The 20,201-nt window shown below is 37.0% G+C and overlaps 1 protein-coding gene across 2 annotated transcripts in view; it reads left to right on the top strand.

Moving 5' to 3' along the window:
- Positions 1 to 20,201, top strand: part of pard3aa (par-3 family cell polarity regulator alpha, a) — a 445,004-nt gene that overhangs the window by 264,693 nt on the left and 160,110 nt on the right. For both annotated transcript variants that reach the window (XM_079409545.1, XM_079409544.1), the window contains exons 15-16: positions 10,628 to 10,814; positions 18,811 to 18,959. In XM_079409545.1, coding sequence (XP_079265671.1) covers positions 10,628 to 10,814; positions 18,811 to 18,959 — 336 coding nt within the window. The remainder of the gene's footprint in view (positions 1 to 10,627; positions 10,815 to 18,810; positions 18,960 to 20,201) is intronic.

The raw sequence follows: 20,201 nt of genomic DNA, 5'->3' as shown, positions 1-20,201 counted from the left end.
GTATTACACACACACAAAAACAATGCATGTGTACATAATAGGCCTGTCAATTAACACATTAATTCACTGCAATTAGTTATAAAACAATAACATGATTAAAAAAAAAATTACATAATAAATTGAATCCCCCTGACCCGTACTTGGATTGGGTATTTTAATTTGACTATATATAAATGCAAATAATTAATAATAATAAAAAAAAAAAAATATATATATATATATATATATGCACGTGCAGCAAGGAACACAAGACCTCAAATCTACATCAAGTGCGCTAGTTGGGACGGGGCCTAAATACAAGATTGCAGTCTGGCCAAGAACACTATTTTTGGAGCAGTTTAGCTTTTAGCAGTATTTAATGGTTTGCTGTGTTTAATGCTTTTGAAAGGGGAAAGGAGTTTTTTTTTTTTTTTTTGCTATAATTTGTGTAAAGGAAAACTTTTCAGGTCATGACTTTGTGAAAGCTGATTTTTTACTTTTCTTGTTGTGCAATACAGCAGTGATTATAAAACCAGGGTAAGTGAAGTAAGATTTTGCTTACAAATTATAGTGTATTCACTTGTGGGTGATATTTCATACTTCTTGAGCTAATGCTGTGCTTCAATTCATCCAAACAAAGGATGCTTTGTTAAACATCCCATCTGGATTTCAGTTAGGTCTTTCTCAGAGCATGTTTGTGTGATTGCCCCTGAACTGTCAAAATTTGTGAAAGACAAACTAGCTCAGTTGTCTCATTAAGACAGAGGAAGCTACTTAGGGAGTCTACTTTTCTCTCACAGTTTTATTGTTTTTAGTTTAAAGAGGGTCTACGGTAATAACTTTAATGATCAAGTCTAAATGATATCCAGTATAATACAAGCCTAATGAATCAGGGGTGTACTGTAATTGACATTTATGCATTTGGCAGATTTATGTTTTCATCTGAAGCAACCTACATTGTATTCAAGGAACCTATTTTATAAGTTATTGCATTTTCCTGGGGATCGAACCCATGACCTTCTCATTGCCCAGTGTTGAATTTTGTTAACCAAAGCAACGTATGGTTAAGACTAATTAGCTAAGAGATAAAGTATCTGAATTGTCACAGTAGTGATAATTCATATAACATAATGTGGGTTTTGACACATGCTTTTGTCCGAAGCGACTTACAGTACATTGATATCAAGGTAGACATTTTTATCAGTCCCTGCTTTCCGAGGGAATCGAACCTGTGAATTTGACGAAGCTAGTACTATTCTCTACTGGTTGAACCACTGTACAAGTTTGCTAATGTTGTCAACCAACACAAGGTTAAGTGTCTGAATTGTCACACTAACGATAATTCATGGAACATACAGTATTGTGGCTTTGGAACCTGCAACCTTCTGGCAACTTCCAAAGTGGTTGTATTGATATTTTTCACTGGTTTTAGAGGGGTTATGGCAGGGCCGGCGCCAAGTGGGGGCACTCGCGGGCCGTGCCCCCCCAAACGAGTTACTGTGCCCCCCCACTTTCCATCCTCTCCCCTCCTTGCTGAACGCGATCGATTTTGAAAGCGAAAGTACCGATAAAACAGCGCACATAAGAAAGCCATTGCACGCTTTAGCGAGCATCAGCAACAGCGTCAGAGACAATGACACACAGAGCGTGCAATTCTTCCACCAACCCCCCCCCCCCCCGGTAAGACAATGACACACAGAGCGGGCAATTCTCCCACCAACTCAACCCCCCCCCCCCCCCCCGTTAACAAATTTAAAAGTCCCCCCCGATGGAGGTGCCCTGGCGCCGGCTCTGGGTTATGGGCAGGCTGGGAGATCAGCTAAACTAAAAACACCTAAAACCAGCTTAAACCAGCAAATCATTTATTTTTTTAAATTAGTATTATTTTGGCAGGGAGTTGATGCAGAGCTTTGTTGTTTTAATGGCTGAGGCTATTCCTTTCATGATTTCCTGTGTTTACAGTATAAGACCATTCTCAAATAACCTAACTCAAATCAAATGTGACTGCGCTAATGTTGCCAACACATATGATGCAATACAATGTCAATTGTGCTCTGTACTTTTGCAAGATTTATTTTAAAAAACATACTGCATCAAAGACCCTTATTTCAATGATGACCCTCTGGATTTCCCCTGACCACAGCAAGTCACTATAGATGGACATTCATGACAAACACTTGGCTTTCACTCCCTCCCCCGCTTCTGGGAAAATTTTAACTGATTGTTGATGACTTTGTTCCTAAATACATGTGAGGTTGTGATTAATACCACATGTTGGCCTATTTCTTTCATTTTTTTGGATTTTTTGGATTACTGGATTACACAAAGTTGAATTATGTTTTTTTTCAGTGACTGAAGGAAACTGAAACCTTTATGTTCCCACAAGCCTGTTCGGTGAAGCCCAGATTTCAAATGACCTTATTTAGACGTTCTTGAAAAAACCTAAACTCAATGTACCAACTCATCAAAAGCTTTTCCTCACTATAAGCTAAATAAATGAAACTGGTAACTTGGCCTGTATGAGCTTGCTAATTATTTTCCATCTGCTTGCAGAAGTCCAATGGCATTACCTTTCAATTTGTGCTCAAAATGTGGGATAAAGATACATTTTGGTCCTTATGAAGCTCATCCATCTTGAAAACTATTCTGGTGATTGGCACATGTCATGTTCTGGATGCTGCCATGCTGGTTTTGTCCCAAGGTCAACTAGCTCGACCATCAAGACCACCATGTTCAACCAGCTTCACTAGAAAAACCATGATGGCCAACCAGTTTCTTCAGCTACATTTTACTTGTATTAGCAGCTTAGCAACCCAGGCTCATTCGACATACATGCAACACCATTATTACGTACCTTACTGTACGTTTTGTGGCAGTTTCAAAGGTAAGCATCCAGTGACTGGCGCTAAAACATGGGTTCAATGTGACCCTGACACGTTTTTGTTACGTGAATAGAATCAGAATCAGAATGAGGTTTATTGGCCAAGTATGATTACACATACAAGGAATTTGTTATAGTGACAGAATCTCCACAGTGCAACAGGACAGGACACAGATAATAAAGAATAATACAAATATCCAAATAGGCAATGTACAAAACAGCAAAAACACAATATATAATATAGACAATTATGTGTGTACAGGTCTGATATGTGCAAATTTGAAATGAAAAAAATTAGATAAAAAAACTAAGCAAGTGTGGTGAATAAATAATAGAGTTGTGTGTTCCACGTTTTATTGTCAAGTGTTCATGAGATGGACTGCCTGAGGGAAGAAACTATTTCTGTGTCTGGTCGTTCTGGTGTACAGAGCTCTGTAGCGTCGACCAGATCTTAATCACTCCACTGTTGTTACAGTGCTGTTCATGATGGTGAGTGGGGGGAGTGCAGGGGGGTTTCTCCTGAAGTCCACGATCATCTCCACAGTTTTGAGTGTGTTCAGCTCCAGGTTGTTAAGACTGCACCAGACAGCCAGCTCCTTAACCTCCCATCTGTAAGCAGACTCGTCACCATCCTGAATGAGGCCGATCAGTGTTGTGTCATCTGCAAACTTCAGGAGCTTGACAGAGGGGTCTTTAGATGTGCAGTCGTTGGTGTACAGGGAGAAGAGCAGTGGGGAGAGAACGCAGCCCTGAGGAGCTCCAGTGCTGATTGTGCGGGTGCTGGATGTGAATTTACCAAGCTTTACTAACTGCTGTCTGCCTGTCAGGAAGCTGTTGATCCACTGCCAGACGGAGGTGGGGATGGAGAGCTGTGTCAGTTTATTCTGAAGGGTGTCCGTGATGATGGTGTTAAAAGCAAACAGGATCCTCACATAAGTCCCTGGTCGGTCCAGATGATGCAGGATGAAGTTCAGTCCCATATTGACAGCATCATCCACAGACCTGTTTGCTCTGTAGGCAAACTGCAGGGGGTCCAGTAAGGGTCCAGTGATGTCCTTTAGATAAGCCAAAACCAGTCTTTCAAATGATTTCATGGCCACAGACTTTAGAGCCACAGGTCTGTAGCCATTAAGTCCAGTAACTTTGGGTTTCTTTGGGACGGGGATGATGGTGGAGCGTTTGAAGCATGAGGGGACTTTGCACAGCTCCAGTGATCTGTTGAAGATCTGTGTGAAGATGGGGGCCAGCTGATCAGCACAGATTTTCAGACAGGCTGGTGACACACCGTCTGGGCCTGGTGCTTTCCTTCTTTTGTTCTTTCTGAAGACCTGGCACACGTCATCTTCACTGATTTGAATTGTAGTTGTGGGGGAGAGGGGGGTTGCTGGAGGTGTTAATGGTTGTGTGGAGAGGTGTTCAGGGCGGGTGTGGGTTGTTTTTTCAAACCTACAGTAAAAGACATTCAAATTGTCTGCCAGTTGTTGATTCTCCAGAGCACTGGGGGATGGTGACTTGTAACTGGTGATATCTTTCATACCTTTCCACACTGAAGCAGGATCACTGGAAGAGAATTTGTTCCTTAGCTTGTCAGAACAATTCCTCTTTGCCACTCTGATCTCCATTTCCAATGTGTATTTGGCCTGTTTATACAAGACTTTATCCCCCTTTCTGTGAGCATCTTTTTTGGCCTGACGGAGCTGTCTGATTTTTGCAGTGAACCATGGTTTGTCGTTGTTGTAAGTTAGATGAGTCCTGGTAGGAATGCACATATCCTCACAGAAACTGATATATGAAGTTACAGTCTCTGTGACCTCGTCCAGATCGTTGGCAGCATTTTCAAAAACAGTCCAATCAGTGAGAGAGAAACAGGCTTGTAAATCCCGCTCTGTTTCATTAGTCCATCTTTTAAAAGTTCTTAATACAAGTTTTGCATATTTAAGTTTCTGCCTGTAGGACGGAATAAGATTAACCAAACAGTGATCAGAAAGTCCTAAAGCTGCTCGTGGAATCGAGTGATAAGCGTCCTTTATAGCTGTGTAACAGTGATCCAGTATATTACTGTCTCTGGTGGAACATGTGATGTGCTGTCTGTATTTTGGCAGTTCGCGGGAGAGATTTGAATGATTAAAAAAGAGTCCGGGTGTTGTTGCTCAATCTCTGTGATCAGATCAGTGAGTTTCTGTAAAGCTGTGCTCACGTGCGCTTGCGGTGGAATGTAGACACTCACGAGAATGAACGAGCAGAACTCCCGCGGCGAATAGAACAGCTTGCAGTTAATGAAGAACGTTTCTAGGTCTGAACAGCACATCTTCTTTAACACAGTTACATCTGTACACCACCTCTCATTGATGTAAAAGCACGTCCTGCCGCTGCGCGATTTCCCCAGTGGTTCCGCGTCCCGATCTGCTCTGATCAGCTGGAAATTAGGCAGATGTAGTACGCTGTCCTGTATGTCGCCATTTAGCCAGGTTTCCGTGAAACACAGAGCAGCAGAGTTAGAAAAATCCTTGTTTGTCCGGGAGAGCAGGAGGAGTTCATCCGTTCAAAATGTCCGAATAGTCAAAATCCAGTAAAAGATTTTGTGGTGTGTTCTGCCGAATGTTCAGCAGGTCATCCCTGGTAAAACTGATCATATTTGAGTAACAAAAAACAGGAAAAACAAACAAAAACAGTACAAACACTGAAGAGCAATGTACAATAGCTGCCATCTGCGGCGCCATCTTAGATCGAATATCAAGGAATATAGGAATGTATTGCTGTGTTTGTATTACGCTGCTTCGGGTATGTATTACGGTGGTTCATGATTCAAATATCCGAGGAGTGTTGTTGAGAACTTCATCATTCGAGTGCAATGCCGTATTGCATGAGCTACCAAGCAAACCTACGGAGTTAGAAAACTCATGCATATGAAGCTGTATATGTGACGACACGTTCAAAAGTGACAGTTTTCAAATCTTGCAGCATGCAAATCATACTTTGTGTGAAAAGGAATAAAAGTTGTTGGCGTTTTACTGCCTCTAGTGTTCATTTCAACTGCAAACTGCAGTGATTCGTATGTATAGGTACTTTTTATTTTTTTTATTCTGCAGAAATGTATTTAAAGGCATGCATTTCAAATGAGCCAACAGTATGTTGCAGCTTAGAGTTGCTTTATTTTAAGGTTTGACTCTGCTTTATTTGCACTTGATGTACAAGAAATACAATTAGGAGCAGGATAGCCTTTATGGTCCTCTGATGACTGATTCTTCAAAGTCAGCTCCCCTCTGTTGAGCATTCTGGAAATCTGTTGCCCTCTGTCATTCTGGATGCACCATCGAGGAACTGATTTAATTCAAGTTTATTTGTTCAAACCCTGATTTGGGGGGCCAATGCTGCTCTGTACGCCAATCAGTCCATTCCCACAATCTCTTGATTCAAGGCCCAGCAAACAAGCATGGGGGGTCTATTTGTTATAGCAAGAGAGACCCTGCGAGGGGTCGTTTGATCGCAGCATGACAGAACAACAGTAGCCCACCACCATGCCATCAGCAACCTGCAAGCAGAATTCAGTGCAGATTAAAGAGAAGAGACAGTTACAAACACAAACAGTTTCTTCATGAGACCCAACGGTCTGGGAAAGACCGCACATGATAGCCTTGATCCTCAAATGACCTGAATCAAATGTCCTCGGGATGCAAGCAATCTTCACGATTAAACAAAAGCATGATGTGTTTGGTAAGGAAAGCTCTTTTGGGTAAAGCACCAGTCTTTTGTTTTTGCTTCGGTCATCCGGTTTGAGACAAAATGCATCCTGTTTAGGTTGCGTTATATGAAGTTACATATTGTCGTAAACGATTCTAGAGGAGCAGTGTGTTTCTTGAGGTTGTTAAAGCGGATAATAAAGTTACTTTTGCACCGTAGGGGCCACATCAGCACTAAGACGGCGACAATTAGTCTTACTTTTAACCCACCCGACTCTTCATATCGCGCCTCCACTCTCATCCACACTTCAGATAATGGATCCAGACAAGGTGCTGAGAAGATGTCAGCAGGATTTGTCAGTCAGTAACACCTTCCCACCAGAACAAAGCATTCTCAAGAACATCCTGCAGAGATTTTTTGGTACTCCTTACTGAGCAGGTACCTCATTGTGCCTTCAAAAATCATTAGAAATCAGGCGATTGAAATTCTGTACTCCTCTGTTACCGATTTCCTGTTCTCTTCTCGGAGACTAATGTATAATAAGCCAAGTATGCCTTCACTATTTTTCTTGTCCTGCAATTAAGAGGTCCGTTTTTAGGCAGAATTTTATGATTCACCATGAAATCATGAGTGTAAGTGGCTGGACGGGGGATATAATCTCAATAAAACGGTTGGCCAATTAGTCAACCCCAGCAGAATTGTGATCGCAGCGTTTTCATCTTCCATGTTAAAGACTTTCACCTTTTCACAGTGTCACAGTGGCTATTTCTATAGGTGTCTTTATGCCATTTAGCATAGCCAAGAGTAACTCTCCTTGTATGAGGAGGTCAGCACTTGTGTCAAAAAACCTGTAGGAAAGGCCTCATTTAATGTAAGAACATGACTGTATTCAGCAGTAAAGCCAATTAAAACCATGTTCTGCATGAGAAAAAAAATGACCTTGCATGGACAGCCTGCCACTTTTAAGTGTATGGATCCTATCTTTATTTAGTTTTATTTCTTTTTTCACGTGGATTTAATTTTGGTCACTGCCAGTTTCTGGAAATGTAATATGCTATAGGGTCAGATTTGTTAATAATTTTTTAATTCATTTGAAAAAAAACAAATCCTGCACACTATCTATGCAAAAAGTATCAAAATATTTATTAATGACGTTTCGGTCTCATGACCTTCATCGGGAATTTTAATTGTGAAGTAATTCATTTGAAAAAAGTACATTTTTGAATTTAAATTACATTTATTAATTGACCATGAAGTTTTTTTTTTGTTTTTAAGTTTCTGAATTTTTCTGAATTATTATTTTTTTTTTGAGGCATGAAGTGAAAATGTCAAGCCGATATAGTACTGTCCTGATATCATGATGAAGAAACAAAAAATATATTTTAATTATTCACTCAGTTAAGTTTCTTCAAAGTAGTTTGACTTAGTTTTGTGTTATTACTTGGAAAAAAAAAATCAGTATTTGGAAAAATTGTGCACTTGCAGAAATATGCAGAAAAAAAGCAAAAACATTGATATTTATAATTAATACAGCATAATATTTGTTTAAAAAAATCATTGAAATATATATATATATATATATATATATATATATATATATATATATATATATATATATATATATATATATATATATGAAAATGTTTTTGAAAATAATGATTATTAATTAATAAAATAAATGATTATTACAAGTAGATTAAGATGTCTACACTCATATATTATGTAAAGATTTTTTTTAATTAATTATTTTTTTGTTTGTTTTTTTACATTGGCCCAGTGGTATCCGACAGTTTTCTCCTCAGGTTTTTGTATTTGTTATTGCAGTCATGTGTTGGGATTTGGCTGTTTTTTTTTTGTTTTTTTGCAGTTTCTGCTATTGAGCGTGACTGTGCATATGTTTCTATGAATATATTGGTGTGCACACATGTATAAATGTCTTCTCGCCTCAGTTAGTGTGAAATTCAAGTTCTCACAGTTGCGCACACACATGCATTCATTTGTATGCCGGTACAGTATCTGCACACCAGTGACAGAAGTTTCCCTTATTTCCTGACCCACTGCTCAGTGTGGCTTTACTGCGGAGAGAGACTGTCTTTGATACGCTGATGCAACCGCTCGGTAACTGCTTCTCCAGCATTATGGGTGATTGCTCAGAGATGGAAGCTCTGGGGTCTGGAACCTCTCGTGGATCTCCAGTGGGGCTCTTGTGCTCCAGGAGCATCAAGGCCTCTTGTAAACGTCCAGGCGACCTTGAGAGCTCCAGAGCCACCAGTGCTTTGCATTTTCTAAATGTTTCGTCAGTCGTGTTGATGAAATCAAATGAAACTCCTTATAGTTTCTTGATCTCGGATTTCATATCTCACCCCTGCGATGCTGGAAACGGGCTTTAAATGTCTCGTCTCAAATTAAAACGCTGCTCATCCTCAAGTTCCTCAAGCTGAGCTTTGTAAATATTTGTAAATGTTTTGTCATGTGTACAGGATGAAAGTTTAGCGCAGCAGAATGTTTAATGTCTGATTAGTCTAAGTTAAGCTGAGTCAGGTCAGCGCTGTAGTTCTGTTCACTTCCTGAAGATTCATGCTGTTCATTTTCCGTTCAGGACTGTGTATGCATTCACACACACGAGGCCTTTTACCATGTACGCTTTGATGCCAGTGCACTAAATTAACATGACAAAGCTTCTCTAATGGACTCTACTAATTACAGATTTGTCATTTTGGTGATGATTAATCCAAAATGACATATACTTATTAACAGAAACCGCTCTTATGGAGTGATCTAAAGTTGATTTCCTCAAGGACACAATGCTTTTGTGATTTAGTGATCTGCCCTAAAGGTTATGAACTATCAGCAGTCAAGATATTTAACCACTAGGCTACAGTGTCTAATGACAGTCAAAAATAAGAATTGCATGATGAGCATGCATGATGGTGCAAAATGAGGTAAACTATTTTATTCATTTATTTATTTATTTTTATTAAAATCATGCATGATGGGACACAACTATTAGTTTAGTTTAATTAATATTTTTATATGATATATATTAATTTATCTTTATTTATTTATTTTTTATTTGAATAATTTTTTTTATTAATATTTTATTTTTTAATTATTGTATTTTAGTTTATTTTAATCAAAAACATACATGATAGTACACAATGATTTTATTTTATTATTTTAGTTTAGATTAGTTTACTTTATATTTTGTTTTAGTTTATTTTATTAAACTGATCTTATTTTTTAATTTAATTTAATTTAATTTAATTTAATTTAATTTAATTTAATTTAATTTAATTTAATTTAATTTAATTTAATTTAATTTAATTTAATTTAATTTAATTTAATTTAATGTTTAATTAAATTTTAGAGTCTGACCTCTCCTGAATTACAATTTGTTTTAGGTAAAATCCCTACGTGACCTATGTTTAACATACAACCAATCTTGAAGTGTTCATTAATAGTTATCACATGCTAAAGCTGCACGTTTCAGACGCTGCGCACTTGGCGTAACGACTCAAAACACATAAACACTCATTTATTTCTGCTCAAGTATTTTGTTGTCTGGGCTAAGCAGAAACTCAATCTCAGTATTATTTTTGCTGGGTGGACGCCAGGGTTATTTTTTCGTCTAGGAGCAATTACATTTGATTGCTCTTAAGCTGCTAAAGTTACAAAATGACTTGTCGTTGAAATACATGTACTTTGAACGAAACACAGCGGAACTCCAGGAGTTCATGTTTGGATGGAAATGCCTCATTTTAATTGTGAACATGTGCTTTTTGTTCTGCTCAAACATCTTCGTTTACGCTCCGTCTGCTTTGTGTATTTTTAGGGATTGTTGATTTACAGTAAGTGACTTTTTTTCTACCTGTGTTTTGGTTTCAGACACAAATGTAATTGTTGCTTTTGCAGTACATAAATGTTTATATGGGACAGTTTGGTCATATCTGAGTGTACACCTTACTTCCTACATTTTTCGAGTGGATTTGAGTCACCTTTTTGTGGTCGTTTAAAGCCAGTTTGTCTGATCTCAGAAACAGTTGTGGGTTTTTCCAGCGTAATGTTGACATGCTCCTTCTGTCTCAGGTCACTACCAGCTGTCCCCCACTGTGAATATGCCCCAGGACGACACAGTCATCATTGAAGATGATAGGCCACCTGTTCTTCCTGCCCGCTTGTCTGACCAATCATCATCCAGCTCCCACGATGACATGGGATTTGTGACAGAAATGCCAGGATCCTGGCCCACAGATGTCCAGATACAGGACGAAAGGTAACGTTATCACCTACCGCAGAATCATCGGGACATTAATGGGTTGAATTAAGTATATCACATATTTCGATCGGTTTAGGTGCACTCAGTAATATTTCTGCAGATAAAGAAGTAATCACAATCGTAAGTTTGGAAAATTCACATTAAATGAAGACTTCAGTCATATCAGTATCCTATTAAAAGTGGGTCACTTTGTGCAGCTTGCTCTGTTGAGACCTTATTTTTGGACATTTTTGAAATAAAAGTTTCCCATTAAACACAAATAATAAAATAATGTTATAATTAACAATTAAATATATTGATTTATTATTTTTGTTCTGTAGAGATATATATGTACACACACACACTCACACATAAAAGTAAATATAAATTAATAAAATATTTTTTTCTAAATAAAATGTAATATTAAAAAATAATAAAATATGGTTTATATTATTGTACTTAATAAGCAGGGTTATTATAGTTAACTTAAATAAAATAAGTAAGGTAAATAAGTAAATAAATAATAAATAAAATAAATAATTAATACAAAATATTAATAAATAATAAGTAAATAATACAAAATAAATAGATAAAACATAAAAATAAATAAATAAATCTTACTTGTAACAAAATAAACATTAACTGAAATTAAGTACTAAAAAACGTACCTTATTTCTGCCAAGGAGTTGCCTAAGGAAACTTTTTTTTTTTCATTTAGTTTAACTTGCTGTTGAACATAAACTAAAACTGAGATAAAAATAGTAAAAACTATATAGACACTAAATAAATAAACCAACCGGCCATCTCGCCTCACCTAATACATCAACCCATCAAAACTACAAAAACAAAACCTGATTTTGAACCCTAAAATGTTTCTTTGAAGCACAAACAGTGAGCGCAGAGTCATTTTGAATGGGTAATTAAATGCTGTAGTGATTCAGAGTGCATTGATTGAGCTCAGATGATGTTTTGTGATATCTGGTCTGTCACAGCCGTTATGTTTGCACACAGCGCTGCTGGATAAGTGCTTGTGGTGAGGTGTTTGTGGTGTTGGTGACAGCTGTCCCGTCCCAGCACGAGCACCATCAGTGTTTGGAGATCATGTCTTGTATATGTGTGTTTAATAATGCATCTGGTCTATGCAGCTCAGCACAGTCTGGACATTTTTCTTTGTCTTTCTTTCTTTTTTTTTTAAATAACATAAGTGCGTGGATCTACCTGCAGTTATAAATATATAATACATTCTGTTAATATGATCAGATAGCACAGAAAAATTGTTGTTCATATTCAAACTCTAATATTTTTCATATGCTAGTATGGTAGTATTTTTATTAATTACAGTAAGGATATGCATTGTATTAAATCCCTCTTAATATGAAAAAGTGACAAATTAGTTTCAAGTGTGACTGACTTGACTTAATTTGACGGAAATGGTTGATAAATTACTATTATTTATTATTGATAAAGTATTATTATTATTATATAACATTTTATTCATACATTCATTAATTGATGCATTTCTTTCTGTCTTTCTTTTGTGGAAAAGCTGTATTTGTTACACTAGACCTCGTTTTTGTTTCTTTCCTCCTGCTCATTATTCATCATTCATTCAGATGCTGCAGACTCTACCTGTGTGTGAATGCTTTATTGGCCACTGTGGGAACCGTTTAGCTGTTTGGTGCTGTTCAGTCCTGAATACAGTAGCTCATTGCCTTGTGAATGTGTGTGTGAGTGTGTGTGTGTGTGTGTGTGTGTGTGTGTGTGTGTGTGTTTTAGTCCCAGTTCACGCTCCTTAGGCTAAAAGAGGCTCCTAAAGCAAGTGACTTGAGCAATTCATTTTTGTCCACTTTCAATCTCTCTCTCAGTCCCATGAGAAAAGTCTCTCTGCACACTTTCCCACAAAACCTTTCAGGTCCAGTCTCATTCTCTCTCCTCTCTCTCTCTCTCTCTCTCTCTCTCTCTCTCTCTCTCTCTCTCTCTCTCTCTCTCTCTCTTTTAATGAATTAATTTACTTACTGTATGTTGTGTGTGTTTTGTCTGTGATGTCACGTTTTTGTCATCATGGATTGAAGCCATAGCAGTGCTGTCATTCTCTCACACACACACACACACACACAAACACAGAGAGACTTGGCAGAAGTGTGCGATACAGCACTGCCTCGGGTTAGTCTGAATTATTCATGTCTAAGAGGCCTTATAAGCACACCACTGTCTTTTCTCTGTTTTATACTCTCATGCAGATTTATGACAAAATTAATTTAGCAGAAGACACACATGCATATCTCTCACTGATTAATCGCCTCAGCTGTACATTCATACAGTACACATGTAAGAATCCAGATGTTACTCGGCCACTGGAGGGCACAATCACAGGAACATCACACACTGATAAAATAAAAATCACAACAGATATTGCTTATGGTTCATTTGCCACATTGCAAATAAAAAATAAAGTCAGAGACATTGCATTGTGGGATACTGACTAAAATGTATATAGTGTGTATTCTAGAACACTCTTATTTATTTATAATCTTAGGGATTATTTTTTTTAATCCCTGTCCTGTCTTCTTTTCTTTTTCTTTTCTTTTTCTCTAAATAAAAATTGTGATTGCTGATCATGATTTGAGAAACCACATTAGAATTACTGCACTTTTACTTATAAACATAAGCATACATATGGCTTTCTTTCTTTCTTTCTTTCTTTCTTTCTTTCTCTCTGTCTGTCGTGAAGGATGGCGTCTCACAGCAGTTTTCTGGGTTCACACACAGAAGCGTATCTCTCATTAACACATTAGTAGGGCTCCTCTCAAGATAAATGGCTCTTTAGCAGGGCCAAACTACAAACATTAATAAAGTGACCTAGTTAGAGCTGAACCACAAGCAGCCATTCCAGTGTACATGCAGTGTAATAACGATCATTAAATAAAGTCTAATGTTTGCTGGAGGTGTGTTCATGAATGCAGGTAGAGCGATAAGTCGCCATGCATTACAGTCATTTGACCATGGGATGATTTTGGTGATGAATCTCACGAACATTGTCAAGAACATAACCTGGACCATGCAATATTTCTCCACTGAACTAAAAATAAGAAATTAGGAAATCACTTTAATGTGTTCTTGTTACAGGTATTTACTATAGTAGTAACAGCAAATTATTCATAATTACAAGAACTAACATTAAACCAAACCCTAGTCCTATAGTAAGTGCATGTTGTTAATGAATATTATTCTGTATTTGTTCTGTACGCTGTGCAATCAAAACAAAGACACGTTAAAATAAATTAGATTTTGCACACACATGTGCACATATAAATAACTTTGCAGTGCGTTTTAGATAGCTAGTACATGGCTTTCCATATGAAAAGAAAAAAACAGATGTTCAGTAAAGAATGAAGCTTTACTATAGGCTGTTTATAGTTGCTAAGCAATGCAGTAGTTTCTTTGTGCATTAATATAGAATTCAGCTGATGTGTGGTCACAGGTGAACTTACATCAGCTTCACCTTAACAGCTCTGAATGTCACTCATCCTCTTAATGACCCGTACAGTATAATACATTGGAATTTGTTGTGTGTGCACACGAATACAATAATAATTAAAAAAATGTAATTGGTCTCTTCATTTCATTTTATTTTATTTTCATTACATCTTCTTCATTTCATGGTCACAGGCATTCATTTAAAATACTTTAGCTCTCTGTAATAGCATATATAATGTGACTCAACATTTTACCTCTTTGCCTGGCTTTGACCTTTGATTCAATACTTTAACTATGACTGGATGGATGAATGGATGAATGAATGAATGAATGAATGAATGAATGAATGAATGAATGAATGAACGAACGAACGAACGAACGAACGAACGAACGAACGAACGAACGAATCTTAAGTAAAATGTTAAATATAATAAAATCTTATAAATAAAATGAATTTAAAATATAAAATAAAATTACATTTAGCTAGTTGCCAAAGCAACACATCTAATTTTTCATTTTCATTTAGTTACTAAAATAACTAAAAATACTGGAAAAAAAGACGAAAAACTATTTTCACTCAGTAATTGCTAGTAACTTTAACAAACAATAATAAAGAAATAGCAAGTAGCATTAAATTAACATGGAATTTTGAAGTAATATTCTTTTTCTTCTTTGTGATATGTATTTATTTATTTATTACTCATGCATTCATTTGTTTATTTATTTTTACAGTATATATAGACTATACACTATAACTTCAACTAAAAGTAAAATGAATAGGTAACATTTTCAAATAAAAACTAATTTATAGTAATAATAGCAACTACAATAGTATCTCAATGATACTTAATTTTGCCTAATTAGGACTGAATTTAATCCACAACCGACAAATCATACAGCAAATATTTTCATTTCAGACTTCTGTTCTTTAGTTTCCAGCAGTTCTGTCTTTGGTTTTGGTGTTGTGTGTTTAAAGGCAGTTGCTTCTTGTTATTAGCAGAGATGCAGTCTGGCCAGAGTTAATTGGATGTGTCTCTAATGGCCTAATTGAGTGAGATGGAGTGGAATGGAGTGTCTCAGGTCTGCATCATAGCTGACAGAGAGACTTTTTGTGATTTAACTTGAGTTAAGAAGTTCATTTGTATGCATTAGTAGTTTGTGTTTGCACACAGCTGAGATGCACAGAACTGCATGTGTCGGTGTACAGTGTCTCATAAAGGCGAATGAAGTCATATCTCATGTGTGTTGATATGTTGCTCGACTGTTTTAATTACACATTCCCCTCTCTCCAAATGCTAATGGATCCCTGTTGGATATGAATATTAAGACTGCACAGCGGTGCGCTGTTGTTTCTGCATGTTCAACACATTGCTGCTTCCTCGAGCTCATTGTGTGTGTGCTGAACACCTCCCAGATGTGCTTCACACTCCACCCTCTGGAGTCTCCACCATCCTGGACTTCAGATTCATCTCAGAAGGCTGTATGTTGTTCTAAAGTGACTTGATTTCTTTCAGAAATGCAATAAAGAAAACAAAGCTTAATTGTTTTAAGATTTTTTTTTTTAATCCTAATATTATTTTAATGATTGAGCACTCTTCTCCTCAAACTTTTTTGCATTACAGTAATACGAATTTAATTTAATTTAATTTTATCTACCATTATGGTGCTTTTATGTTCTTTTTGTCTTTTTTCAGAATATCCAGGCTTTTATTAAAACGAAAGTGCTGTCAACTTATTTAACATAATGGTAGATAAAATTAAATAAAGTCATAGAAAAATAAACTAAAAGTATTATTGATAGAAACTCACACAAAGTTATCATATGGCCCCTGAAGAGTTGCAATATTAAGCACAAGTTGCATGGATTACAATTATGGCAATTTTATAACTTTTCCATCCCTTGGTTAGTGAAATTTGATTTAGTTTTTCAAATTTGTTGTAAATGCATTACTTTGTGTTCCACGGAATAACAAAAGTGAAATGGACAACATTTCTGGCTGAACTCTTTCTTTAAAATAAATAATACAAAAATTAAATTAAATTAAACACCATAAAATTAAAATAAAGGAGAAAAAGAAATGTAAAATATCTTTGCAGCAATATACTATATACACACTGCTTTGATTCACTTGATTGACAAAATATGTAATTATGTGCTGCACACTTTCCGCTCTTTAACATATTAAACACAAACATGGAAGTGGTGCGAAAACAGCAGTTAAGAAAGCATCTGATCACAGCAATGCAGATGTTTGCAGCATGTTTGCAGTTTGGTACTCCAAGCATTAAGTCACATCACTTTTATTTATAGCACTTTATACAATAGACTGCTTTAAAGCAAGCAGCTTTACAGTATTAAACATGGCAAAACAGTGTCATGTTCAATTAACATTATAACTTCAGTTTCTACTGTAAATCAGCTTGTTCATGTTTTCACTCATGGACGTTTGACATTGACGGACTAAACAGAAGAAATGAACCAGAGAAGATTTCCACATCAAAGAAGGCGGAGCCACAGAGCCACACCCACTTTTTACATAATCATCTCAGACCAATGGGAGTATGAGGGTGTTTACCAGCTACTGCAAACTTATCCAGAAAAATGTTTCAAACTCCAAATGAACTCTGTTTTGGTCAGCTCTTATTTGTTCTTGTCTTTCGTTTCACATGAAGTATATCAGACCTTTAGACCAGTGTGTATGAGTTGCAATGTTTAATATGCTAGAAGAGAGAGAACAGCAATAATTACAAGAGAATTTGGATAGAATTGAGTGTCTAAAGTATAGGGTGAGCGCTCTGTCTCTCGCTCCGTTTACGTTCATCCAGTCGATATCTGCTAGACGGCATGCATCTAATAAAGCATTATAAGATTAGGATCAATACCAACAACACACCCGTCTGCCCTCGCTAATAAAACACATCCTACACATCTACATGTGGAGCAAACGCTTTACATCACAGCAGTCTTAAGTACTGAGGCCAGAGCGGTTACTGCGCTCATATCCAGTCTCTTTACTCTGAACTTCGTTTGGATCCTTCACAGCTTGTTTTGCTCTCATGCTGTTCTCAAAGTTCAGATTTGCATCAGAGCTCCTGTCGCTCTGCGGAGAATTGTGAATGGCAAGAAACTCACTCCGAGTGAAAGCATTCGTGACTTCAAACACTAAGGAGGAACGTGGGGACAAAAGGAAAGGTTTTATGTGATGTGCGTGATGTTTGTAAGTGGGAGGCTCACAGGAACAAGGGCAGCGAATGGATTTTATAATCCCAAGGAAAGCTGTGGCATCTCTGCATACCTCTGTTTGTTTCTGATGAGGGAATCGTGAGTGAGAACCTTGAGTCTCAAGTGTATTTTAAAACTCTGCTTAAGATATCGTAAAGATATACAGCTCTACAGTCAGTCAGTTTGTGTTGACTGGTGGTGTCTGTGTATTTACATCAATAAAGGAAGGTTGCTCAAACCCAAAGTGTATTTCAGGGCAGATTGCAGGAGTCTTTCAGTAAGTTGGTAAAGTCTCAGTGTGTTTTCTCTGGTCATTAGTGTAACATTCTGTCAGTCCTGTTGTGAGTCTCTGCATCTCTACATTTGGCCTCCATGTCATCCAGTCCGTCTATGCTGTCCTTGCTGCTTTTTACTCCGTTTCTGTCTATATTCTGTTTGGAAACACTTGCTTTCAGTATCCAGATCTCATGTCTGAGATGCATTATGTCCTTATTTTCTCCCAGGGACACAGAGTGTGTGTTTGTTATGAAGTAGGAAGGCATAATGCATCATTCATGTGTTTGTCCTCCTGTTGCACTGAGGGGATGCTTCTGTCGGTGGGTTTGGGAGCTGCTGTGACTGTAGGGAGTGATGGAGGTCTGATCCAAGGACTTGTTTATTGTTTAGACACAGTCGCCGCAAGGCTGGAGGACCAGTGTGCTTTAAACTGAGCTACTGGACAGAGTTTGCTGGAGTAGAGCTGAGTCTGATGTGGACTGAAGGAGAAAACTGCTAAAACTCTGCCGTGTGTTAATCTCATGCCAATCTGTCTTCAAATCTATTTCCATTTTGTTTGTTTTTTTAATGTTTCTTGATAAATAATTTATTATATTAATACTTTAGTAATAGCAATCAAATTCTATAATAAAAAGAAGATATTGTTGTTAATTATGCAGGTTACCAACATTTTTCAGTGAGAACAAAAATAAAGGTTATTATTATTATTATTATTAACACTATAAAATAAAAACAATGGCAGGCTATTTATTTGTTTGTTTGTTTGTTTATTTATTTATTTTTCTTTATCAGTCAATTGCTATAATAATATTTTAGCAGTATAAATATACAAATATTATGATTATTGTTATCATGCAGGTTTTTTCATGCTAATATTTTCATTAAAAAAGACAGGGTTGATTGATTGATTTTTATGTGTGTATGTACGTTCCTTGATTAATTTTATGTTGACCATTTAATATAATAATATTTCAGTAATTTCAATCTAATTGTATAATAAATAATAAAACGAAAGCTCATATTTCTCCTGTCTTTCAGCATACTCGGTTCAGACGCAGATATGGACGGCTCGTTTCAGAGGGAAGGGTTCGGCCGGCAGAGCATGTCAGAAAAGCGGACCAAACAGTACAGCGATGCCTCTCAACTGGAGATCATCAAGAGTCACAAGTCGAAGAGTATGGACCTAGGTAACCTCACGCTCAACACTAGCACTCCCCAAACCACTTCCTGTGCCCTGCCTTGCTGCTTCCTGTTGCTTTGCAATCCAGCAGCCGGGGTGCGAATGCGAGCGCAGCTTGACATTAAAGCTAACAGCATCAGACACAGTAAAGACTTCACCAAACTTAAAAGAGCACAGAGAGTTGCTAAACATTAAAAATGATGGCTAAAACTGACTTTTTGCATCCCGTTCTCTCCTAACTAACGTATTTATCACTCATCTCTCAGAGTAGGCCTTCTGAGGTGGGTTTGAGGGACTCAAGGACAGGTCAGGGTTGTTGAGAGCAAAGCGGCCCGTCTCAGGAGACGCAGAGCTTCTGCCGCATGGCCGCACAGCTAATCGGAGGAGATAAAACATCGCTTTCATCCTCCTCCTCCTCTCTTTACCCTTAGACAACATCAAGACCAGCGCCTCCTGAGACCGGACCAAGCCGCGCTCGCTCAACACCAGACTAGACTCTCGAGACACCTCTCCCTCTTGCAAAAGTGAAATGAGTGGAAGGTGATATAGCACAGAAAAAGAGAGAAGGGAATGTCTTTTGGCAGCAGATAAGACCCATTTCAGTGCCTCATCGAGCTTTAACAGAGTTAGACTCTGGATATGAGAGTTGAGGTGTATCACGTGCATCAGTTTCGGTGTTCAGATGTCACACGCATACAGTACTGTACACACTAACCACAAATATACAGTGTTTTGGATACTTAAAGGGTTAAAGATGGCACAAACTGAAGGTAGTTAGTATTTAAGAACATACTACTCAAAATTGAGACGCAAAAGTTTTCCGACTTTTATGGGATGATGTCCATACTTAATGTGATGAACTACATTAGAAATGATTCTATTTCTGCAAATATATACATTGATAATAATAATAAAGGTTTCTTGAGCAGCAAATCAGCATATTATTATGATTTCTGAAGATCATGTGACACTGAAGACTGGAGTAATGATGCTGAAAATACAGCTGCAGATCACAGAAATAAATTACAGTTTACAATATATTCAAATAGAAAACAGTTATTTTAAAATATACCATTATATTACTAAATAAAGTAATAGACTAAAGACTTCATAAAATCATTAAAATATCTTACAGACCCAAAAATTGTAATGAATGTTCAAATAGATAAAAATAGATAGATAGATAGATAGATAGATAGATAGATAGATAGATAGATAGATAGATAGATAGATAGATAGATAGATAGAT

Source organism: Barbus barbus (genome assembly GCF_936440315.1).
Source record: "Barbus barbus genome assembly, chromosome: 46".
Taxonomy (NCBI): Eukaryota; Metazoa; Chordata; class Actinopteri; order Cypriniformes; family Cyprinidae; genus Barbus; species Barbus barbus.
The sequence above is the reverse complement of the archived record's forward strand: the minus strand, read 5'-3'. Positions and strand labels throughout refer to the sequence as shown.